The 25,831-nt window shown below is 37.6% G+C and overlaps 3 protein-coding genes across 6 annotated transcripts in view; 2 read left to right on the top strand and 1 right to left on the bottom strand.

Annotated features, from left to right (window-relative positions):
- Window positions 1-5,719: 5,719 nt before the first annotated feature.
- Window positions 5,720-25,831, bottom strand: part of LOC108608105 — a 31,051-nt gene continuing 10,939 nt past the window's right edge. For 2 of the 3 annotated variants that reach the window (XM_033294284.1, XM_017999319.2), the window contains exons 3-6: window positions 16,216-16,382; window positions 9,569-9,705; window positions 7,062-7,238; window positions 6,684-6,796 (exon numbers count right to left, since the gene is read on the bottom strand). In XM_033294284.1, coding sequence (XP_033150175.1) covers window positions 6,684-6,796; window positions 7,062-7,238; window positions 9,569-9,705; window positions 16,216-16,382 — 594 coding nt within the window. Of the gene's footprint in view, window positions 6,797-7,061; window positions 7,239-9,568; window positions 9,706-16,215; window positions 16,383-25,831 lie in introns of all 3 variants that reach the window. The other variant, XM_017999320.2, reaches the window with a different exon arrangement.
- LOC108608107 lies at window positions 21,582-22,380 on the top strand. Of its 2 annotated transcripts, XM_017999323.2 has the most exons (3): window positions 21,589-21,697; window positions 21,772-21,873; window positions 21,933-22,380. In XM_017999323.2, the coding sequence occupies exons 1-3, from the start codon at window positions 21,673-21,675 to the stop codon at window positions 22,301-22,303; spliced, it is 498 nt and encodes a 165-aa protein (XP_017854812.2). In that variant the 5' UTR covers window positions 21,589-21,672; the 3' UTR covers window positions 22,304-22,380. The 2 variants fall into 2 exon arrangements, with proteins under 2 accessions (XP_017854811.2, XP_017854812.2); XM_017999322.2 differs by having other exon boundaries at window positions 21,582-21,873.
- LOC108608106 lies at window positions 22,824-23,630 on the top strand. The gene is made up of 2 exons (XM_017999321.2): window positions 22,824-23,087; window positions 23,143-23,630. Exons 1-2 carry the CDS (start codon window positions 22,829-22,831, stop codon window positions 23,526-23,528), a joined length of 645 nt encoding a protein of 214 aa, XP_017854810.1. The 5' UTR covers window positions 22,824-22,828; the 3' UTR covers window positions 23,529-23,630.

Genomic DNA, 25,831 nt, shown 5'->3' with positions numbered 1-25,831 from the left:
GTAGTTGGCTTGACTTCTGTTGCCGTTGCCATTGCTGATGTTGCTTAAAGTTGAAATTGAAATTGAATTGCGATTGATATTGATTGGCTGCGTGCTTGAGCGACAATTCGTCCAACAAAAATATTTCAGCCGTACAACAGTCGCCAGACGTTCGTTCGTTCCTTGGTTCGTTCGCTCAGCTGGGACTTTAGCAGCTTGTAGCTTTCCCTTATTCTTCTTGTGTGCCGATGTGTGTACAAGTGAAGGAGCCATGTACTAAATATAGTTTGCGCAACATGCATACGCTAGATATATATATTTCGATGGGATTATGAGGAGCTCGACGAGCTGCAAGTATCAGCGCAGCTTTTACTAGACGCTTGGGATCTTCGTTTTGGCATTCGAGTGTGGCTTGGCTGGAAATCGAATTTCAGTCTCAGTTTGTGCACTCTTAACGCACTGGCTTGTTTGTGTGTGTGTGTGTGTGTAGTGTATTGTTTAGTCAAGTGCAGCTGCTCGTTGAAGTTAGCAAATAGAGTTTGGCAGTCAAGGCAACGTGTATGGCAGCTAAATGTAACTTACCCTTTAAAGCTTTAATGCTTGCCCAGTGTACTAAACTGTTCATAAACCTTTATACAATTTTTTTTTGTGCACATGGCACATTAATTTATTTCAGCATTCAAGTGCGCACAACAATTTCCAACAACAAGTTTGGCGCTCGCGTTTCAACAACTTTTTGGCTGCCCACTTCCTTGGCTTAGTTTTTTTTTATGTTGTTTTCGCCCTTTTTTAAGCACGTTTTTTGTTGTTTTGTTTGTTGGTTATACAAACAGTTGGCTAAAATGTTTTGCCATGCAAATATTTGTAAATCAGGCGGAAACAAAATTACGAGCAACTTCCTGGTCGCATAAACTGCATGCAACCGAAAAAATGAGCATAAAAAAACTAAACTATGCAGCAGTGGCGTAGCTCAAGGGGATGCCTGGCTATAATTAAATCAAAATTCAAAATTATAAATTTAAATACTCACCTTTAAGTCAATAGACTTTCATTATGGCTTTAGTCACTTCGCTTGCTGTCTTGAGCTCCAGTTAAACATGCAGCTTTAGCTGTTAGGGCGTGACCATGCCCCACCTGCCATTGAAATGTGCAGAGTTTCCTCATTTACTTTCTTCGCCTGCTATCATTTGCTTATTGCAGCTTTTTTATTGCGGCTCTATGTGTTCATTTGTTGAACTTTGCCAAGGTCCTTGAACTTGTGATTTATTTATTTATGATTTTGCTTATTAGAAAAAAGCTTGAATTTTGTTTAAAAAGTCTTGCAAGGCAGCTTAGAGTATTCAATATATTTTTTATTATACTATATGTGATTACTTATTAAAATAAATCTATATGATTTGTTTAATTTGTATTAATATACAATTTAGCAAGCTATCCAAAGGATATTAGAAAAGTTTTTTATAAGAAAAAACAAAATTCTTTCTTTAATATTAATAAATTAAAGATTATTCATTTAAATAATAATTTAATTTATTGTTAATTTTACAAAGCATTATTTGCAGCTTTCACACATGCTAAAAAGCTGCTTGCTATAAAATTGACAAGCAACTAAATACACGCTGCAAGCTTCGCAAAAGCTTCGGTTTGGCTTGCGTCCTTGATAAAAGCTTGCAGGATAACTTGCATCACCCTGTTTAGCAGCAGCGCACTCTAGCGTTCATTCAGCGAAGCACTAATTGGTTTAATGCTGAGCACTACTTTAGATTTATGAATATAACTGAATATTAAGTATACGTCTAATAGGCTTAACAAGTGTGTAAATTGATGCTTTGCTTAAGTACGCAACGAATTCATTTGGATTATGTCAGCTTGTTTATTATTGTTTTTGAACGTGATAGACACATGTCGCAAGTTGTGTTGACCACAAGCAAATTTAATTACAAGCGACACAATTACTGTGGTCATAAAGCCAGCGCAAACTGCGGTCCTTAAAAATGTTGAATGTGCGTTGAGGTCTGTCGCTCTGTGTGTGGCTTTAACTTTGACTGTGGCACAAACTTTGTGGCAAGCAACTTACTTGCGTCTTTAGCTGGGCATGCATTTGGTTTTAGTTGCGTGGGCGTTGTTGGGAAATTAGAATTCGCTGTTAGGAATTCGCAAGCACGTTATGGATTCGGCACGACATACCCACAATTGAATTATAAAGTTTATCGCACGCGACTCACACACACACACATACACAGACGAACGCACAAACAGAAATGCGAACTTGCAACTTGCAACTTGAATGCATTTTTAACGCAGTTCACCGCAGCCTGCCGCTCTTTGCTGCGTTGAATTTGTTTTTAGTGCCTTTACTTTGGAATTTCTTTTGTGCATTCTCAAGTAGCTGCCACAACTTTCCCCACTGCCTTGCATAGCATTTCACTTAGCAGAGCGTCACGTTTGCTACGCTTGCAGTGTTTGGGGTTTTAAGTGTTTGATTTTGAGAATGTGTGCGTTTAATTACACACGCATAAAGCTACTTTGGCAATCAATAAAAACGCGCGTTCAACGTCATAAAAGTGAATGCAGTAAATGTCTTCAATTTTTATTACACATACGCCACGTGTGACATTTAATTCGCATCGAACGGTAGCGCTTATCGCCCCACATCATTAAGCGTCATTAACTGACGCAATTTAAAGTGTGTGCGACAATTTAAAGGCGTGGCGCGCTTGACGCCTTCACTCAAGCTTAACTTAATGTGCGAGTTTCTGGACTCGTCACATAAAAAAGCGACCCCAGATAAGATAGCATAAGAGTAGGCAAACAGCGAAGGTCAACGCTCGATTTTTATGCTCATTTCAATTTTCTTTACATTTCTTTACTCGAAGCGCAGCAAGTTGCTGCTGCCTCAGACAGCTTGACGCTGCTCTTATGCGTACAATAGCCTGTGAAAAAAAATCTTGAAGTCCGTAACTCAAGTTAACTCAAGCTTTTGGATGTCGCATTGTCATTATTTAATTATGCAAAATGAAAACCACAATGGGAATGGACTACGTAAAAATAATGTTTTTAATTTTACTCGCAGAGGCAAAGTAAAAAACAAACTGTCAAAAATAAGACAAAAACGGCAAAGCACATTAAAAAGTCAGGAAATTTTGTTGCAAAGCAAAACCAACAAACCACACAATAGCCCACACAAATATACAAACGAACTGGCACAGTGGGACAATTAAGACTCGACGACTAATACTTAGGCTAAGCCTAGTTAAATGAGTTAAGTTATTCGTATTGACTTAAATCAATTAAAGGGCTCTCGAAAATATTTTGCTAATTGCTCAAGCAGTGCTGAGTGCTGAACGTGTCAAATATAAATATTTATTTATAGCCTTACCACTGTAAACTGACTTAGCCAGCCAGCAAGTCGTCCAGCCATCTTTTAAGTGCCTCATTCAAGTAGAGTGTGTGCGTGTGTGTGTGTGTGTTTGTGTGTGTGGTTGGGGGGGCTAAGCAAGCTGCACAGCCAGCGGCACATAATCAAGTGGGTTACTTTGTGTGCGTCGTCGTTGGCAGTGGGCAGCGCAGCAAATCGGATTACCCAGGAATTATCCTTGTTGGCATTTATTTTTGGCTCTCACACGAGAGCGCATTGTCTCGCCAGCAACTTGTTTGCTCTGGCACTTTGACCTCGCCCTTGGACTTGCAGCAATTCGAGTACGAATGAAAATGAAAATGCAAATAAAAATAATAAAAATAATGTTTGTGCTTCCGTTTGCCTTTGAAACGTTTTTTCTGCTGCTGCTGCTTTGTTTAGCGCTGCTTATACGCTTTGTTTTACTTTTATTTCGTGCATAATGAGCCTCAGCTTCTGCTTGGACTTGAACTAAAGCCATTGCGTGCGGCATTGTCATTTGACCCTCGAGAGGCAGCAAGAACCGCACGGTTACTGGTATTTAAATAAACGTAGTAGATTGGCTCAATGCTGAAGCCGCAGAGCCAGAGCGGCAGCACGGCAGCCACGTAAATCTATTAACACCTCACGTCTGATTTGGAGAGCGGGGCCTGGGGTTAGTATAAGGCCGCCAAGGCAGGCGTTGAAGTGTATGTGCGGTAAGCGGCAAGCATTTGGACCAAGCGTCACGTACTCGACGCAACTGCCACGCCTTGCAACCACAGCCAGTGCTAGCTGCTTGTAGCTTACCACATCAAAAGCCAATCGACTGCGTAGCCGCTGCACAGTGGGCTAAACTTGTGCAACTAATTTGCATACAGCAGCTGCGTGACCGGGCAGCAGGACGTATGTGAAAAAATGTGAGCAGAAAAGGGTTGCGCTGCAAAGTCGACTACACTTTTTTCACATTCAGTCGCAGCTCAACTAAACTTACTTATACTAATATTGTGTGTGCCACTGTAGCTGGCACGCGTTTAATTTAAACAAAACGTTGCCTTTTTATATTTTATATACAACGTGGCACTTGGCGCAGTTTAAGATTGATTAAGATATATCTATTGTCGTACTCAAGCACGTACTGCGTCTAAGGCGAAAATTAAATGTATTTACTTGCATTTCTCAAGCAGTTTTCAGCGTTTACCTTTTATTTTTTACAAGCCAGCTAGCTGCAGATAGCGTGCCAGCACTGCTCTGTGTGTGTGTGTGCTTGTATAACGTGATAAAATCACATCCATAAACGTTAATCGCTCACTTTTATGAAGTGTAATAAATTTGAACGTAACACGTTACTCGTTGTTCCACAATGACCATGAACAGAACTTTGTTTAAGCTCAAATAAAATTCCAACACATATTGTTTTCATCTAAAAATAGTTTTTATTTATATTTGATTGGTACTTCAATTGTAATTGTTAATTGTTTACTGGCTGTTGTATTGTGTTAGTTAGTTGTTGTTGTTGTTTTTTTTCTATAATTTTTGAGTAACATGAACAAACACTTAATGCATTTTATATGAATATCATATAACAATCAAATGTATATTTTATTATTATTAATGAATTCATATAGTTCGTGTATATATATAAATATTTAAACCTTTCTTTACTGTGCTAGTTATAGTTACATATACAATAAATAATTTGCAATAGTATGAACATGCTATCAATTGTTTCATAAATATAAATATACATGTAAATTTGTATTTGGTGTTTGCCTTGTGTGCCTAAGATGGATACATTACTAAATAAATAGTTTCATACCATTAACAAAGTGTTTGCAATTCAAACAATAATAAAATACGTATTTAGTGTTTTAATTTGATTGGCGCGCTCTCGACTTCTATTTGATTATATTCATTTGTTTGTGCTGCAATTGTTTCAATAATTTGTGCCAATATAATAAAACCATGTATATCAATTAATTACTATTAAATCTATAGTCTATACATCGTTATAAATTGAAATGCGCAACAAAAGCTGTCAAACAATATTTAGCGCAATTATGAAGCGCATAATAATGTAATTTATTTGCGGCAATTATTACTGTATTATTTTTGTAATGAAAAAATTAATTAGTAACTCATTTCTAATAAATACCTGAAAAATAATTGAAATTCTTTATTATTACATTTAATGCTCTTTGTAGGTGCCTAACAATAAATTGTGCCAACTATTTTAAATATTCTGAATAAAATTTCTATTTATTGCTGCTGATTGAAAGTGTCTATAATATAATATATATGTAAGTAGTTTTGTTTGTTATTGTATTATTAGTTTTTAATTGGTCACATGTTGCTTATTTTTTCTTTTAGGTACTGCGCACTGTTCAACATTGTTATCTTTAAAAAATACACAGAAGAAACCAAAGCACATTTGTAATGAGTGTGCGTGTGTGTTTGTTTGTGTGTGTGTGTGTGTGAGTTAACAACATTTTGTTTTATTGCTTTTACTTCTAACACATGCCCCTGACTCAGTGGCCGGGGCTTTTAACTTAATTACCTTGCCTAGTATCTCATATGCGACTATGACTAACATTTTGCCATTTTGCTCCCAACAAGTGTTTACTAATGTCAACTGTCTTTCTCTAATCTAAATGTTAACTCAGGGGTGTATATATAAATACATATATGTATAGTATTGATTAGCATAAAAATTACGTGCACGCTCGAAAATTAGCAATTGGCTATTAAATTTCTTAATTGCGAGCGCCTGCTTTGTTATAATTGTTGGCTCTATATAGTTGCGCTAATTTACAGAAAATTTTAAAATAAATATAATATGGCTTTTATAAATGACAAGGAAACTAATATTTATTCAAAATCCATTTGCAAACAGAAATAAACATTAAAATTTTTAACTCAGCCATAAATTTGAATTAAATACTCAAGTATGATTTTGTGTCATTAGCATTCCAGCTTGCGCTTTAAGCTATAATTTGATAGCTTGTAGTTTACTTTGAGCTTAAAACGCAATTATTTTAATATTGTTTATGCAGCATAACTAACTTTGATTATACACATTAGACCTAAAGTTCTACAATATATATATTGAAAATATGTAAATGTAAATACGAGACCTTTGACCTTTGATTATGTTACAATGCTAATTGAGTTGTGGTTGTAGTTGCTCGACACTAGAGTCTAGGTAGTTGCATATAGGCTTAACTTAAACGCTAGTAATTGATATAAGTAGTGTGTGAATGTGTGTCCGTGTACGTATGTGTGTGGGTGTGTGTGTAATGTGTGAACATTAAACATTGTCGAGCGTGTCTCAAAGATAGTTGGGCCTGGAGACACAGCAGAGCAGGCTCATGTTCTTGCATATATAATTCTGGCGTCTTTTTGCCTGCCAGGGTCCATTTGTATCCAAAGCGGCGTTGCGTTCTGCAAAAAGCGAAAACAAAAGCCAACAAAGTCAGTAAACATGCGCTTTGATTAATGAATCTTGCGTGTGTGAGTGTGTGTGTGTGTGTGAAATGTGAATGCATGAACACTAATAGCTGGGCTAACAATTTGTTGCCCTTTTATGTATGCTATACAAATTTGTTTGCTGCAGGGACACACGCACACACGCATACAGAGTGAGTGAGACTGGACCTTGGCTAAATATCAAAGTGCAATGTGCAGCGGCGACTGCGCACAAACTTACCCAAGTACGCTTCATGCTGTGGCATATACTCCTGCATCTCGGATAGCAGCATGGCAATGTCCTGCGAGTCTTTTGTAATGCTGCATAATTCCTCCTCATTGAAATCAGGCGTTATTTGCTTGCACAACAGTATTTGGCTTATAACATTTCCGAGATTTGAGGGTCCAGCACGATTCTCTGCAAGAGAATAAAACAAAAACATTACTCAGGGTTAAGCGCCCAAGCCCAAGCCAAGAGCATCAAAGTCAAAGTCAAAAGCCAAAGAGTCAAGTGCAAGTTGCAACTGCAGCTGCCAACAGCAGCAAACAATTGGCCACAGAAATAAATTTGAAAACTTTGGCCACTGCTGCGGCAGCTGCTCTTGCTGCTCTTGCTGCTGCTGCTATTTCTATATAAAGTGTATATGTATGTAATTTATATGATTCGCTTTTTATTGGCTCTGCCAGTATGCGTTGTTATTTATTTCTTGCTCATTTGTTGGCCCAACAATTTTTGTTTGCCGTTTGTGCCGTGCGCTGCTTCATTAGCTTTTGTTTTTGATTCATTTCGAAATTTTTGCTTTGATGTTTGCTCGGCTCCACTAGCTGACGGGGCAAAACTTTGAGCTAGCTTTAAAATTTCGCAATAAACGTTTAATGCGCCGCCTGCCGTTGACGTCTGCTGTCCATTGACATTAAATAATCATCAATCTTCATCAAAGCAATTGCAGTAATTACAATACGCGTTCTACAATCTAAAAGCTGTCGAGTTTTATGCATCGCCGCATTGCAATTTATTTCAACGCAACAACGTGACGTATACGCGATTCGATGTAGCTGTAGCTGCAATTTTTGATTTATGAGCGCGTCGATTTTTTTTTTCCGCAAGCTCTGCACAATTTAAAGCCACGTCGATTAAAAATATTGACGTAACTATAAATATGCTATATAACATGCATATATTGGTTTAAACTCAATTTCATTTCGACGCTTGCATTACTTTTTATGGCTTGCTCATTGCGCTGGGTCGCCATAAATTTCATTTTTTGGAACTCTCAACACACATAACCAGCCAACTGGCTGGGGCTGGCAGGCATTGTAAATATTTGCATAGCGTTTGCTGTTGTTGACAGTTCAGTTGCCGTTAGTGGGGTTGGTAATTAAAAAATTAATGCACAGCAATTGGCATTTTGCAATTGACTTTTTGATGGAACTCGACTACAACACAAAAGTGCACAAGTCCAGGTCCATGTCCATGTGTGTACGTGCACATTAAACACGGCTGGCCAACAAATGCCTGACTGGCAATCAAGCCAATGACAATTGCAACTGCCAAATGGCAAACAAACAAACTCAAACGCAGCAGCGAGCACTATGGGTAAAAGTCGAAATTAATTTGCTTGGGTTACATATCTATCATTTTTCTATTGATCAATAACAAGATAGAACTAAAATTGTAGTCAGCTTGTTTAGCTTTGTTTTGTATTATAAAAAAAAAGAGAAAAAGGTGATCAGGTTGCGACTAAAATGTTAACTAGGCATAAAGTATTAACTGAAAGTGTATATATGCAAAGTGTAATTTAAGATATATTAATTAATTATTAGTACATATTTTATTATATTGTCCAATATATTGCTCGAGTGTATTCTCATTTGTATGTTAAGAAGCGTAGATAAGTTCTATGGAATTTAATTGTATAGCAGAACAAATCAAATGAATTAGTGTGAACTTAATTGAATCAAATACGGGAATTAGATTAGACTCTGCTGATAAGAACTTTTTAACAGAATGTGTTAATAGTCGCCAAAGAGAAGAGGTCGCTAAAAAGATTTCAAGCAGTAAAGCGTATAACAAATGTAAGACAACAGAATAGCGTCTCGTTTATTTCAAATCACATCTTATGTAAATAATGTATACATTATGAATAAATAATACTATAAGTAGGCATTCCCATTAAATAATAAACAGTATAATTGTTAAGCAATTCGTATTAATAATAAATGAATATGACTAACCAACCTAACCTAAACTGAAATTAGGGGCATCAATAACTAATTCAGCAATTGGAGGCTCGCTTAAAGTGTCACATTTGATAATCACTAAATTAATATAGAATTATTAAAGAGGCCAATGGCGCTCCTATCGAGAAATAAACATATTTTTATTATTGTATGCAATACGCAAAGAAATTGTTTTATGACATTTTTAAGAAAAAAGGGATGAATAATTAGTATGATTACCAAAAAAAAAAAGATAAAAAACAAACTAATATAATATATATGTTTGAAAAATAAATTTTGTAATAATTAAGTAAATTGTGTTGAGCAAAGGCTGTAGGCCTAGTTCAACTTCCAGCTTCGAAATCAGTCTTTATGCCAACATTTGCCCACTTTTTACCCACTGTGCAGTGGTCAAAATGCGCTCAAATGAAAACACAAGGAATTCACATGAGCAGGTCGAGCACTGTGCCGTGCTGGTGGCAACCCACCATAACCATAGTGAGAGTTTCAGTCTCAGCTTGCACTTACCATAATAGCCGGACATATCCATGGGCACCACTTGTATGAGCCGATAACTTTTCACGAGTTCACGTAGAAATAACTGCGCCATATAGAAGAGCAGCACCAAGTGCGGGTTGTCCGTAAGTATGCCATCGGCCAGGGCGCTGCAAAGGCACAAAACCATCATAAATAGAACTCCCTCTCATATATATGTAGATGTTAGTAGTATTGTTTATTGTGATGCGTTGCATGTGTGCGTATGTGTGTGTGTTTGGGTGTGTGTTGTGGCCAAATTGCATGCGGAAATTGCGAACTGAAATTTATATGAATTTTATGACAATTCATTTGCTATTTAGTTGTTTATTGTTTATGACAAAGGGTACGGGTTAACAATTGATGTCAAACTAATATATTTTGGCCAAATTCTGTTGCTGTTAAAGCCAAGCTCTTTATGCTGGTAGAGGCGCATAGCATGCAAAGCTATTTATCTCATATTTTTAGCAAAAACTTATGCGGGTGCGCTAAAAAAAGAAATATTAAAGTTGAAAATACTTTAAGCTTAGCAGCAATCTGCTCAACCAAAGCTGCCGACTATGCCTTCCAGCTAAGAATTAAGGCTGCACTGAAGCGTATTAATTTCGTTTAGCTTGAATTAAATTCACGCTAATAATACGCAAATCTATTTAACTTAATTGCGTTGGAAATAATATTTTAAATTCTAATGCTTATTTGACATTCAGAGTAACGTAATTAAAATAATTTTGCAATGCTCATAACTCAAGCGGGAAAATGTTAGGAATTTACAGCTGCATTAAATTTTGGCCAAAGCGCCATGGACAGCGCAATTATGAAGCAAAAGTGCAAAGAAAATTGCCATAAACATGCTGAGCTAAATAAATTCAATTTGTAAAATTGCTTTTGCATTGCGTATACGCCAGCTGAACTCAAAGCACTTGAGCAGAGGCAGCCAGGCAAGCAGGCAAGCAAGCTTACTCTCTAACTAAATGCAAGACTGGAAATGAAAAATATATATTTTAGCCAAATTGCCAAGTTGTGGGACACGAGCAGTTCTGGCTTAAATATGGAAAGTGTTGCCTAAGCTGTCCTCAACTACGGCTATCGTTATCCCCAAACGTTCGTTCGTTCGCTCGCTTGCCCGCTCGCCCGCTCGACTCTGCTGCTGAGACCATTTCAATCCCCAGACAAGTTGTCTCTGGCATTAAAGCAAATAAATTGCAAATTAATCTTGCCTAAGGTGTTGCTTTCGCTGTCTCATGTTGCGACTTTAAGCGCTCAGCATTTGTCTGCGTTGTTGTTTACTTCCGATACATGAAAGTACCATTGGTCCGTTACGCGCATTAATACAATGAGGCTTTTTTATGGCTAATGGCCTGAAGTTAATTAGCACAGTAGACGCTTCAGCGCATGTGGAAAGTAATATAAATATAGACTAATTGATTAGCTAGTCCACGAAATCGGCGGACCGTGATGAGGCCTGCTATGTTAATGATTAGCATATTGATATTAATAATGTATATGGCTATGATTAGCTCAAATTTCATAACATATTTTTTTAATTTTCAGCGCACGCAACGTGGCTTTGTCTAATTATTGTTGTGGCATTTTGGCATTAATCACCTGAACTTGCTTGTGCACCATTTTCGTTAGTAGGTATTTATCTCAAGTAAGCTTTGAAACCGATGCTTAGTTTTCTTTTTTGCATGTTGCCCTAATTTAAATGTCCTTGCCATTCGTTTGCTCTTGCTCGTTTCTGCACATTATACGCGGCGTCATTTTCAGCGCGATAGACAGCAAGGGACTCGTCAATAAGTTTTGAATCGCACAAAATCTGCAAAGGCAACAATGCGAAATAAAAAGCAAAGAGCGCAAAGGCAGACGCAGAGCATTGTCAGCAGCTGGTCTTGATTACACTTTCGACGTTGTATTCATTTATTGCAAATAACAGTGAAATATTCCTTTATTTTTATTGTGCTGCGTGGGATGCCTTTACACCCTTTTGCGCATAGCATGAAAATAGGAAACTGGGAAAATGGGCTACAACACAAATAGCGCAATTATGCGTTGACCAGTTGGAGTGGGGCGAGGGGCGCGGGCCGAGGGGCGCTTAATGTGCAATGTCTTATCTGAAAAAATCGCAGTTATTAACTGCAGCTGCTGTTGTGGAATTTATAAGATTTGCAGCGTCGAGTGCTCGTAAAAATTTTAAGCGCTTCGACGAGTGTGTTTAAGTCTACGTGATGTCTTTCAACTTAATGTTGCTCAATAATTTGCTGTCGAGTCAAGCAGTAAACAGCAATAGCCTAGAAAGTGGAAATTTCCGAAACAAGATTTGCCAGCGCGCTGGCGCATTACACAAGTAGATTGGCTTTGACAATGTCCCACTGGCATGGTTAGCTCCGTCTCTGCGTCCCACTGCAGTTGGCGTCATTGCTGCCGCTGGCTGCTGGCTGCGTGACTGCTGCTGCTGTCCAAGGACAAGCAGCAAGCGTAAGATTGTTGTCTGTTGGGCCAGCAATATTTACACAGGAAATGCGTCCAAGCAACAACGCATATAAGCACTGCTGGCGGCTGGCCTGGACAAGCGTCACGCTCTGTCCCTGTGCGCTTGGCCGGCGGCAATTTTGACGAACTAACTTGCTGTCAAAACAGAGCACGATTAAACAAAAGTGTACAGAGAGACAGAGACAGAGACAGAGACGGACGCAGAGCGACAGTAATTTAGCAACAACAAACGGGCGACAGACAGACAGTTAGACAGACAAGTCGGCCCGACTGGCAGCACATAACTGCAAGATAAACACAAATACACGCTGCACAAATATACAAATAAACAACAGCAACAACAACAGCAACGAAAGCAAACATGAAATGAGCACTTACAATACTCATACGCAGTGTTGTACTAGCCAAGCAGCAAAGGCATTAAGCAAACAGACTAACAACAGCAAACAACTATCCGTCTCTTAAGGCTCTGTCCAAAGTGCTACAGCAGCAGACTAGTGCAAAAATATATGTATTTCAAAAAATATATATCAAGCTATATATAATAATTTGTAGCTAAAAATTCAATATACAAATTTGTGAGAGCGCACTCTATAACTCAATTAATTTCACATTTGTTTCTTCAAGTGCATATGTAGACAAGTGTGGCCATAGGCGTAGCCAGCATAAAGTTTAAGGGAGAACTGCTTTTAAATTTATTTATATTAAATAAAATTGCAAATTCTTCAAACTAAACAGGATAATGCACTCGCCATAGTCTATTGAATGTGTCAAATTAAATATTCTTAAATTCAGGTACAAATAAATATAAATATTGAATACTCCGACATTATTTGGCAGACAAATGTTCAATAGAATTACATTAATAAATTCATAAAACTTAATTAACTTGAACTGAATGTGAGATTGGGATTAGCAAGTAGAATAGTCAGCCATATAATTCGACGTCGATTGAGCAAGTTAAAGTAGAGTAGAGAAAAAAAGTTGCAGTGGAGCAGTTAAAGCGAGGAGTTGGAAGCAAGGACTTTAACTGCTATTGCGAAGGCGTGTTTAAGCTTTAAGCTTAACTTTTATACCATCGATAGAATATTTAGTTGAAATAAATATTCAAACCTACATATTTTTTACACAACTCACACTTTTTACTATTTATTTCTTTTAACATCAAGCGTGTCTGGCTACGCCCATGACTCTGACTTAAAGCAAACCTGTTGTTGTCCTGCGAGTTTTGCGTTTGCACCACTGAGTTAACCAAGCACTGGTATAACTTTCTGACTGGTTGGCATTGATCTGCGCCGCTTCAACATTGTGAAGATGATGACTTTTATGATGCTTGAGAGATATATTTGCTTTTTAGACGGAGTGTCCAAGGTTGTCGATAGACTGTGGACGAGAAGCCTAGTTGTCAGCAAAGCTTTATAAGATAGGGAGCATGCCTAATGGCCCTAGCAGCAAGCAAAGCAGCGAAAGATTCCTTATTAATTTATGATTGCCATTTAGTGCTTGTGTTGGAATATGGATAGTAAGTAGCGCAACGATGTAAGGTAAATGTTACGTCGGACTGCTGCGAGGTCATGTATAGCATGGTGAGTACGTGTAATGTGCGCAGAATTATGTGGTAGTGTGATATAAGCTATCAAGTGACTTATTGCTTCATGTTACAATTGTATTGCTTCTGTCTATTGTTATGTTATATAGGAGTATTACTTCAGTGGTCAGTTCGCATTTTGGTATGATTGTTTTGGTGTCGCGCGCGGGGCTTTTGTAATGTTCTTGTGAACAGGTAGGCATCCGTGAATTTTCACTGTGGCATATGTGGTGGCAAATCTTGGGCGTATTGTTATTGTGTTGCTCAACAGGATTTATTGAGTTGGCATTGGATGGATGCTTCCCGAGCCAGTAAGACGATAAGAGGAATAGAGGCCCAATCAATAGTTTTCGTCTACCCTCGGTCTTTAGCTAAATTATTTAAGCGATGGAAACTAGGACAAGGCACTTCACAATAGAACTCGCGCCTAACATTAATTCGGTTCTTACAGATGATTTGGGTGCTCAAGTCACTCTCGATGGTTGTGTCTGGTTATAGCACTATTGTTTGCAGCTCTGTTCTGAATAGATTACGCTTGATATGCAATAAAGAGCGTCGCAGTTCTCATCGGAATGACATAGTGAGCGATTATAGGTATTATAGGCTTTCTATTTATATGTTCGGTTGTAGGTGAAGCTAATTTCTATAGGTTTGATGTTTTGTGTATTGTTAGTTAATTAGATAAGTTTATATGTAGAATGATGATAAAAGTGAACGTTGTGCTTACAATTATCTGATTCTTGAATTACTCAGGAAGACGCGATAACCTTGAGGAGCAATATATCTCGAGTATGGTTAGGCGCGCGCAGATTGGATCACTTGACTGTGGTGGACTCAGCTGGGCGCCGGATTGCACGCTCGACGCTCTTCGCGGGCGCTAGTCGTACTCTTGGATTTATTTCCATTGTATCATAGAAGTCTGCTTGTCGGACCTACTCCGGTAGATTATTTATTTTTTCGGGTCCCAAGATTGTCTTCACACTCTGTAATACGCCTGGAAGTTGGTTCTTTATGTCTAGTGCACCACCTGACGATTTGCGATTCAAGGGCTCTGCAGAAAATCAAGAATGTGAAGTTTGAGGTTCTATGTTGCCTTATTTTTGCACTCTGGATTACTTTGTATGCTGTTTTCAGCAATAGAGTTCTTCTTTTAAAGATCTTATCTGACTGCTCTGTGAGTCTCGATTTTGCCTTTTCTTCTACTAAAACCTCTCGTAGCCATTGGGCTCGCGAGTCTTCGTAGGTTGTTTAATGGCTCGTGAACTAAGCCCGGACGTCTTTGGTATATTTATACATGCTCCTAAGGTGATCGTTTTTTATGCTGTGCTCAGTGTGGTCAATAGAGGTATGGGGTGTCTTATTGAGCTCAGTCAGGACACTATGAATGTAATTGAAATCTCTTTTGTTTTGTGCTCTCGCTCTCGCGCAGCGTGGCAATTTGTGCGCATTTAGGTATTCAGCTCATATAATTTAGTAGGCCTTTGCTCTTTGTTCTGCTGGTATCATTTAATGTGTGTAATGCGTCTGTCATTATATATAAATGATATGTATGCAGCAATTGATGGATTAGGCAGCCCAATTAAAATTAATAGCATATGGTTTCTGGGCTATTTCATAGATATAAATATTTTCGAAATTGTCATATCATATTGATTTTATGGTGCTTGTATATAAATTGGCTCAAATGTCTTGCTGTGACTTCCACTGCTTTCTTTCATGGATATGTGAGAGTGATATTCTGGGATAGCTTTTAGATTAATGATACGACTGGATCTGAGGCTGCTTTTAGTTAGTTTTTGTAGAGGCGCGGGAAGTGTGGTGGAGTACTATACTTAATTTCAATTTATATTTTGCCACACGTTACACGTTGAGTGCAGTAAGAGGATTTGAAGTAATCCTAATAACTATTTGCTTGAATTTTCATTTGTATTAAATATTTAGTTGCAGCTTATATACGTGTGTGTGTGTGAGTGTGTGTGCTTGTCAGTTTTGAGAAAACATGATTAACTTTTTACTCAGCAACCACAACTCCGACAACAACAGCAACAACAACAAAAAGTGTTGCTACTAAATTATGCAGCATTCGAAATTGAATTCCGAAACTCAAACTCAAACGGCAAACGGCACTAACTCATTTCAGTAACAACAAAACTACAGTCGAGTCCATGCCAACTTCAATTTCCTGATTCTGTGACAGTGACTGCAAGATGTATGTATGCCAACGGCGACAAATTGTTATTTATGTTATGCTGCCTCTCACTCTCTTATCTCTAGTAAATTTGACTGCAATTAAATTTGCATACATTTGCATAAAATGTACGACTTTAAAAGCCTTTTGCAACAACAACAACAACAGCAGCATACATATAGCAGCATACATATATTTATATGTAATATATATAAAAATGCTTACCATAAAATGTCACACACATGTTGATGTTGATGTTTATGTTAATGCGAAGCAGCGAGCTAGGGAGATTGGGTGCTGCTGTCTGATAATGTGTGGCAGCTGGCAGTTGGCTGTTGTGTATTCGGAGCGGGACTGGGGGTGGGCGGTACTTACCTCTTGACCTGCGGCATAAGTATCTGTGCGGTATGCTTGAATGCCTCGACACAGGTGCGTCGCAGCTTGCGTATCTTTTCGCGCAGCTCCGGGCAGTCCTTGGACTGACCCACATGTATCAGCATATCGCGAAATAAAGCCACATGACTGTTGATTTCCACAATGAGCTGCAAGTGTGCAAAAACAAATTTTCAACAACATGCAAATTAATATATAAATTTTCGTATAATTTATGCCAAGTGCGCTAGCTCTGCCTAGATAGAACGCATAACATGCTTTAATTTATGCGCAGCGACCTTCGCAACCAACAACAACACACACAAATTATTTGTTGTTGTTGTTGTTGCCGTTGCCTTTTTACGGCTCATTTGCCAGCTTTTGAGCCTGAATCGAGCAATCGAGCCTAATTTTCCAGCCGACGGCCAAATCGCATTCATAAACATTAAAAGCATGAAAGCTGCTGCTGCTGCTAAAGTATAACAACAATAATTATGTCTAATAGTCAGCTTGTAAATAAAATTCGCGTGTTGCTACAAAATATTTTAATTTTTCAACGGAAAATCTCTTTGCTCAGTGCACGTTTGAAAAGAAAATGAAGCCAGCATTTAAGCTGACACTGACAATAAATTTGCTTTGCTTGTTAGCATTTTTTTCTGCGCTGTCTCTTTGTTTTCTACCTTCTGCCAATTGGCAATTGGCTTGCTGCTCGTGCTCGTATTTTTAGCCAAACAGCAATTTAATTTCGCAAATATATCCTCAAATATAAATTGGTAAGGGCGCAACCGCGCGCGCATATGCGGCACGCCCACTCGCAAATGAGGCAGCACGCTCAAATATTTATGACTGTCGACGACGACGACGACGCTGGCGACGCACTTCATTTAAAACGCGGCGTATGCGTAATTTTAATAATCCTCCAACGGCTGTCGCCGCCGCCGGCAAATGCAAAGTGAATTTTGTGGCTTGACTCAATTTAAGCTGACAGCTGTGCGGTTTGGCAGCACGAGATCAATGGCGGGGCAGCGGGGAGGACAACAACTTGCTCCAAAATATATGTCTGATTAGTCATATTGAAGGCGGCTCGATGGGCTGGGGCAGCGCACTTAAGTAAATTGCTTATTAAAACTGCCAAGCCAAGCGCTGCAAACTAGGCGCAGCCTCCTACGCGCGCGTAGGCGTGGCTCAAGCGCTATTACTTTGTAGTCAATCAATCGTTAGCAAAAGTTTCTCACAGCCTGCAGCTGTTCGTAAGCAAATTTATTGGTTTCCATACACAAAACAGCTGTTGACATTTGCATGCCACAGCACTGTGCCTCTAATTGCTGCCAAGCGGCAAGACGACTCACTCTCAGCATTTAGAGCTAGCTTGCCGAGCTGAAAAGCTGGGCACACATAATGAAAGCCACCTACGCATAAATTTTATGTGCATGTGTGTGTGTGGCTTAAGCCTCAGCAGTGAGATAGAAAGAAGAGTTTTCATGCAACACATGCAAATCCCCCAATGTATGAGTAGCTCGCATAAAAGGGACACTGTGTGCACTAAAAGGCCAACGTTAAGCCAACTGCCAAGCCGGACCTTAAGCAAGAATATCAAAAAACACCTACAAAAAGGCCTAATAAACATTTGTAGCCTAGGCAAAGCAAGACTAGCATATACGCTATATTTATCTAATGTTTATGTTGCCATGAAATCAATCAAATTTTGATAGTATAATTTAATTTCAAGTTATATATCATAAATATAAATCATAGCTCATTTACGAAAAGAGTGGCATAAGTGGAAAACCATGATCTTTGAGTTAAATATTTATATTTATTTGTTATTTATAAAATCTATCTTGTGTAAAGTTTTAGTTTGACCACCTCCCTGGAAAACAAGGGAGTTTTAAATACTTGAAGTGCAAGTTTTTGATATATGTATGTAACCCTTTTTTACTAGAATATTTATATATTTATAATTGATTTATAATATATGCTTAAACTTTCTATTCAGCAACTAATCTGAACTTATTTTTTTAAACAAAGCTTCTAATAAAAATAAAATAGGTATGTTTATTTATTAATGTGATGTCGAAACAATTGACGGCTATGAAAATAAATATTAAAGCAAAGTATTTCAAATTATCAGTTTTGTGACTTAAATATAATTAATAACCATTTCCTTTTTCTTTCATTTTATTTAGTCGTTTCAGAATGGTTTTTCCTCTGTACTGCAATTTTCTAGGGCCCATTGTGTAAATTTGTATGAAATAATGGAAAATAAAAATTGCTTGAGATTACTTGTATAGAAATCTTTAAAGTTCAAAAAAGTTTTTAATACAGAAGGCGCTGCAATAGAATGTTACTTGTGTATATTTTAGAAAATTTTCATTTGCTAATATTATACGAGAGACAACTAATGAAATTTCCATTTGTCCACATATTTAATAAATATATTCGGAGGCTTGCAATGTGTGCTTTAAGCTAATTACACGCAGCTGCTGTAGCTCATCATTCTACACTGTTGTGTGCTAAAAGAGGTATAGATACGCAAGCCTAAACCGAGAGCGCACATTTGTGAAATTACCTGTGGACTAGTGTCTAGCAGCCCATTCAGGCCAAAAAGCCACACATAAACCCTGACCGAAGGCAGAGTGAAAGGCGCACAAAATTCTCAATTCTCCAGGCGCAGCGCGTAATTTGGCCCACTTGCCTGTTGGCCAATTTCATATATAGTATCTTCTGGCACACGTGTGTGGAAATAGTTTGCGCACTCGTCGCAGTTCGCTGCTAATGGAAAGCCAACTGCTAAAAAAGAGATTTACGTGCTGCAAACAGCAGCAGGCGTTATCCATATTCAACTGTCGTTGTTTTATTATGCAGCCACACAACAAGTACACAGAGCCAAGTAAACAAACACACGCATACATAGAAACATTTATACAGTCCTTAGCTTTAGCAGTAACAGCAACAGCAACAGTTGAGGCGGAAAATTGAAAAACAGCTGCCGGCGCTAGTCCGTTTGCAAATGCAAATGGCAGCAGCAGCAGCAGAGAATAGAGAAGAAAACCAAAAAGAAAACTGCATGCGTGACTGTTTGGCCAAAATAAAAAAACACACTGTGCTTAAGTGTAAATCAGCAAAACTAGCACAAAGCATAAGCTGAGAGAGAGAGAGAGGTGCTCAAGCTGAAGCTGGCAAGCAAACAAAACTGAATCTAGACAAAGTGAAAGCGGAAATTAAAATTGCAATACAAAAGACAACGCGTTGCGGCAAATGACAAAGACACTGCGACGGCGACGGCGACGGCGACTGCATTTGTAATGAAGTGCTGGCTGGCTGGCTGGCAGCTTAGAGGATGTGGCTGTGGCCATAGCAAAGTGCAAGTGTTTTTTCCTTGCCAAAGTAGAAATATCACAATGCTTTTTGCACGCCTATTTTGCCTTCAAGGACCAAGACACAAACGCACACTGACTGACTGACTGACACAATGCCCAGCAAGCAAGTCAGGACTAAGAAATATATTTCTTTGCAACTATTTGTCAAGGTTTGCTTCAAGCATTTAAAATTTTAAATAACATCACATTTAATAATTACTATTTGTAGCAAATAAAATTAGCTTATGACCTTAACCAAATAATTTTTTATTTAATTTCTATAAATAAACAGCTACATATGTATGTTCATTCTTAGAGACTGAGTTTATTGAGACGCATTATCAATATTAGCTTCAAAGATCATATGCTATCATTAAGTATTATAATAAAGTATTAACTGTCAATTTCCGTTGCAAGTGCTTTGCAAACAATTAATGTGCCTCTTTGCTTAACAGCAGCTATAATTTTCTACCAAAGCTCATCACTAAGGAATAGCTCTGAATCTATCTACAGAAGCATAGAAGAGGATTTCGTTATTTGTATACGTGTCAACTGAATCTTGTAGCTTGTATATTTCACCACACGATGAAATTCCATTATTTTTATATATATACATACATATACGTATACGAGAATCATATTCTTGCTTCAGAAAATAGAATTTAAATTTAAATAAAATCAAGTATAAAGCTACAAAATCATTAAATTTTGCTCAAGATTCCATAAGTGCCCCTTATTACCAACCAGAAAAATAAAAATATGTATAAAAAGAGTAAATGAAGCCTTGGAAGCAATAAAACTTTACTTAAATTTTTTATTTACTTACGCCCATGAGAACAATATCACTATTATAAACATTTGAAAAAATACATAAATAATAAATAAATATGTACATATATGTGTAATACAATTCCATTCAATTTGAAAAAAGATTCTGACTATTGAAGCTTACAATAATTACAAAATTTAAAGAGATGGAAAACACTCAAACACGCTTGGCAGATCAAGCAAAACGGAATTCAACTTGAAGCTCAGCTCAGCTGTCAGTGCTCGGACTCTCATATAAGAGATTGATAAACTTATGCTGCCATCCGATTTCAGCGCATAATGTGCGCGAGGCCTGAGAGCTGAGAGCGTAGCTGAGCTTATTCGCTAGCTGATCAGTGCTGAGCTGAGCTGATAAGCTAAGGGGCTTATTTATCTAAAATCATTAACTACATTGATTTGCCTTTATTTAAATGACAGAATTAGGGGATATCAATATGACCTGCAGCGTTTACAATATCAGCAAACATATTTCACAACAATGAACTGCACTAACACTCATTTATATGTCTCATAAGTTCAAATTAAGAGATCTTCAAAGAGCTGCAAGAAAAGAGCGCAATAAAGAGCAAGCAAATTTCATGAATGGTCTTCGCTCATGAAGCAAAACAAAACAAAGCTGATGACGTCATACGTTTAGTTTTCGCGCCAATTTTTGTAAACATTGTATACATATGTATGTATGCGTATACTTGATAAGCATACAGTGTTATTTAATTTTTTTGCAAACGTTTCTCTTGCTAGGGCACGCATAAGAGAGTTTGTCAAAGAGAGCCCGCAAAATATCTCTTATATGTTTGTTTTTAATACATTTTTCGCCATGCAGCAGCAGCAATTGGAATTGAATTTTGTTTATAGTGAATTTGATTGACTATTGTCAAGCAAGCGCGTTTAGCTGACGCAACAAAAAATGTTTAAAAACAAACTGTTATTGTTGCTGTTTAAAAACAAACTGTTATTGTTGTTAAGTTAATGTGATGCTCGAATTTTAAACGTCATACTGAGCTAAAATGAGAGTCTCGTCCAGAGCTGCCAATTTAGCTATTTGGCCGCTAGATCTGGCGGTTCTGTAGCATAAATTTTAAACTAGCTAGTTCGTTCCGCTTCGTGCTTGTGTGTGTGTGTGTATGTTTGTGTGTGGGAAAGCAAAAAAACCGGCTACTATATATACTAAAGCGTCGATCGGCTCAGTCAGTTAGTTTTTGATATTCAACGAAGATGGTGCTGCCAACAGTGTCGATCCGTGATTTGGAGAGTGAATGCTTTCATTCCATAGATGAGATCTTTCGTGAAGATACACAGTACGGCGAACATATTGTTGCAAAGTTTGATGATTTTAAAATAATTTTGCCGAGAGCTTTTAATCAAATTACAGACAACGATTTACATACGCTTAACCACAACAATTTTTCAATATACAAAAACGAGCCAGAGCACCATTGGGGCGGCCTGGCTGCATTGCAATTTGAATATCATGGTAAATAAATAAGTTATGAAATTACATAGCGTGTACCAAAATATTATTTGCACTTTCAGGAAAGGAACAAATGTTAAAAGAGCTTGAAGATAGGTTGAATTCTATAAGCGATGGCTATAAGCCAACAGTGCCCATAGATTATATGTTACCTGACTATGAGTACCGAATTCTGGAAATTTCTCCGGTTATGGATCTTTACTATTCAAGGTGCCGTCTAGCAACTACTCCTGATTGCTACGTTCATTTACCGGAAAAGTTAAACCATTTGGACCAATTTGAATTAAGGGAGCTCGAGCAGAATAACTTTTCAATTGTAAAGGCGACCAATGACTCAGTTTATTTAACAAAGTGTGATGAACCTGAGTTTGATATAAATGTAAGCAAAGCTAATGCTAGCCAATTGCGCCAAGCCATAAGACATGCCTATTAAATGTGTTACATAAATACATTCTGTTATTCTATATACATATATTTATAAAATAGATTAAAAAAATTGTAAGCAATATGTATCAATTAAATGTATACCGACTAAAGAAATGTTGAATGTAAAATCAAACTAAACTCTTAAAGTTATTCTAACGCACAGCTAGACCCGATTCAAATATTTTCAACAAGTACCATATGTCTCAAGTATCTGGAGCCAATCTGATCTGTAGATCGTTTTATTTTTAATGTGTCTTCTTTTATGCTTCACACTCGACTGAGTGCAATATAAATATCACACATATATTTGAGTACAGAAAACAAAGCTCAGACATTTGTTTATTATTTACACATTGCGACAAGTACTGTGAGCCATTAGAGAGGATCGAGTTACGAGTGCAGAGCTCAAACGTAATTGTATGTATGAACAAAGTGAAGTCCTGCTTTGAAGTGAGAGCGTATAAGAGTTATACTATATACAAAACGTCCACTATGCCCAGGGCGATCATTTGGTTCTGGCCATTCAACGAATATGGAGCTGCCCAAGTTGTCGATCCGTAATATGGAGAGTGATTATTCTTACGACATTGACGATATTTATCGCGCTGACACTCAGTACGGTGAAAAGATTATTGTAATATCTGACGATTGGCAAATATATCTGCCAAACAGATTCAATGCCATGGGCGACGATGATATAGACTTGATTAATAACAACTATTTTTCGCTCTATAAAAATATGCCAGAGTCCCATTGGGGTGGTCTGGCTCCACTGGGCTTCGAATATGATGGTAAGTATGTTTAATAAACTTTACTTTTTGTTATTAATAATACATTTAATATTAGGAAACTTTAAAGCAGCAAAGCAGCTAAGAAACTGGCTCAACTCCTTAAGCGAAAACTATCAGCCCTCGGTTCCTATACAGTTTATGGAATGTGATTTTATGTATCAGATTAATAAGATCTATCCAGTGGCAAGTCTTTACTATGCTGAGTGTCGTCTAGCAAAAAGCACAGACTGCTACGTACATCTGCCCGAAGTCTTCAACTATTTGAATAATGCTGATATACATAAGCTAAGCAGCGGCAACTTTTCAATAGTTAAAACTTATGAATATTATGGTGAGGAGCAAATGATCTTAATATATCATGGTAAAAAAAATGACTATAATATATACTTGAACGATTGTAATGTGCACAAGCTTCGCAACATATTGAAAAAATTTCGTTAAACTAACAGAAAAAAGCAAAAAGTGCATTGAAATGTTTTCAACAAATTTTGTATGCAAAACCAAATGAATAAACCAAAGCTAAGCACAGTATTCTTCGCCTAATTCTGTCTTTATTTTTGACAATCGAAATATAAGTAGTTCGTATATTTCACCACATAATGAAAATTTTTATTTTTGCATTTTGTTGCGAAGAAAGATGCACTCAACTGGTTTATTAAATTGTTAGCAATGTGCAGCTGACGTGGCAAATGCAAGTTGCTCTAATCTTTTGAAATGCAATACAGGCACACACAATGCGCTTTACTTTGCCATAATTACAATCGAGCTGATTGACTCTTCAGCCAATTGGCAACTGACCTTGCCTTGCCGCTGTATAGATTCGCAAAATGTGCAGAGCGGCTAACAAAACTTCAGCAACAGCAGCAGCAATATCGACCGCAAAAATATAACTGCAAAGGCAGCAATAGTCAAGCATTTGGATATATATATATATACTATATAAAACTAATGCAAATGAGTTTGCTTTATCGACAACAAAGAGCAACAACAATTCACATTTTTAAATTGTAGTCACGCTCTCGCTCTTTTAACTTAGTGTAATTAAAATTCATATTTCTATATGATATACATATATAATTTTAATACTATATGTAATATTAAATACTACAGCGCACAAAAATTTAATGAGAAGAAAAGAGAGAGAGAGAGAGAAGAGAGTTCTTAAACTGAGCAGCAGGTGCAGCCTGGAAGCACTAAGCAAATAAAACAAAAACGAAGAGAGAGCGTGAGTGTATAAATTTAAGTAACATATACTTATAGTATAAGTACGTATGTTCAGTTTTCGCGCCAATTTTTATAAACATTGTATATATATGTATGCGTATACTTGATACGCAGGGTTATTTAATTTTTTTTGCAATCGTTTCTCTTGCTTAGGCGCACATAAGAGAATTTGTCGAAGAGAGTCCGCAAATATTTCTCTTATATGTTTGGTTTTAATACATTTTTCGCCATGCAGCAGCAGCAATTGGAATTGAGTTTTGTTTATAGTGAATTTGATATGTTTATTGTCAAGCAAGCGCGTTTAGCTGACGAAACAAAAAATGTTTAAAAACAAACTCTTTTCGTTGCTTTGAATTGAAAGCTAAGATAATGTGATGCTCTCAATTTAAGCAATGCCAGATAGTTATAGCTAAGCTGCGTTGGTAGCTTTGACTGTGCGTCTATCTATCTATCTATGCGTCTATTCCATCCGCTAGCTATCGGGTTGACTGGCTGTCTTTTGCCCGCTTTGAGCTATGATATCGCACTCAATGGCAGACGATTACGACCCAGCTCCGGCTACCCACGCCCATTTAGGGTGTGTGTATGTGTGTGTTGATGTTGCTTGGGCTGCTCAGCTTACATTATCAATCAAAAGCACTGACAATCAACGCGGCAAGGCTCGGCAATGACCTCGTATACTTAATTCTATGCATGCCAATATTTAGAGAAAATTTTAAAGTCGAGTTTGTTTGTCAAGCGACTTGAGTGTAGAATTACAAATTCTATTCATGTTTATGCCCACTTCAAGCGGCTGCAGCAAAATATGCTGCGACAGCTATTTGTTCATCGTAAAATATAATTTGTATAAGTCTGACTCTTCTAAAATGCAGAGCTGCTAATCGAAGTGTCATTGCAGCTTGCAACTCTCTCTCTCTCTCTCTCTCTCTGTTTGTTTTACAAAATTCATTTCAAATGTTCTTCAAATATTGCCGTAAAGTCAAACTTTAAAGTTGCCAACAGAAAAAGTAATGAAGATATATTGTCGCTTGTTCCTCATTTGTTGCAGTGAAATAAAAATAATGAAAATAACTTGTAGTTTAGTTCACTCTCTCTCACACACACTCTCTCAGCCGCAATCGCTTGGAAAAATTGCAGTGGCCCTGCCAAAAATTATTATTTCACTTCCCAAAAAGCAGCAGAGTCATTATTCTTGAGCCAAGGCTCTCATCACAGTCAATCCGACAGTTGCTCGTTTGCCATTTGCCCAGTTGTTGTTTTGTGGACTTTTTGTAATTTTTTTGTTGAAAAGCAAAAACATGTAGCAAGTGGGCGGGGCCGGGCAGTGTGCTTGGGGCTTGGGGTGGTCAGTCACTAAAAGGATAGCAGAGCGTGGCGTGGCGAGGCGTAGAAGTGCTTCATTACTTTGGGCAACAGCTCGCGAGAATATAATGAATGGCAATAAACGTGTTTCACATTTTCCCGTTTTTCATGCTGCGCGCACGCTCTCTCAGCAGCAGAATTTTTATAAGACTTTTCCA

The sequence above is a fragment of the Drosophila busckii genome, chromosome 2L (genome assembly GCF_011750605.1).
Source record: "Drosophila busckii strain San Diego stock center, stock number 13000-0081.31 chromosome 2L, ASM1175060v1, whole genome shotgun sequence".
Lineage (NCBI taxonomy): Eukaryota > Metazoa > Arthropoda > Insecta > Diptera > Drosophilidae > Drosophila > Drosophila busckii.
Note: the sequence above shows the minus strand (reverse complement) of the source record. Positions and strands in the feature narration are given on the sequence as shown.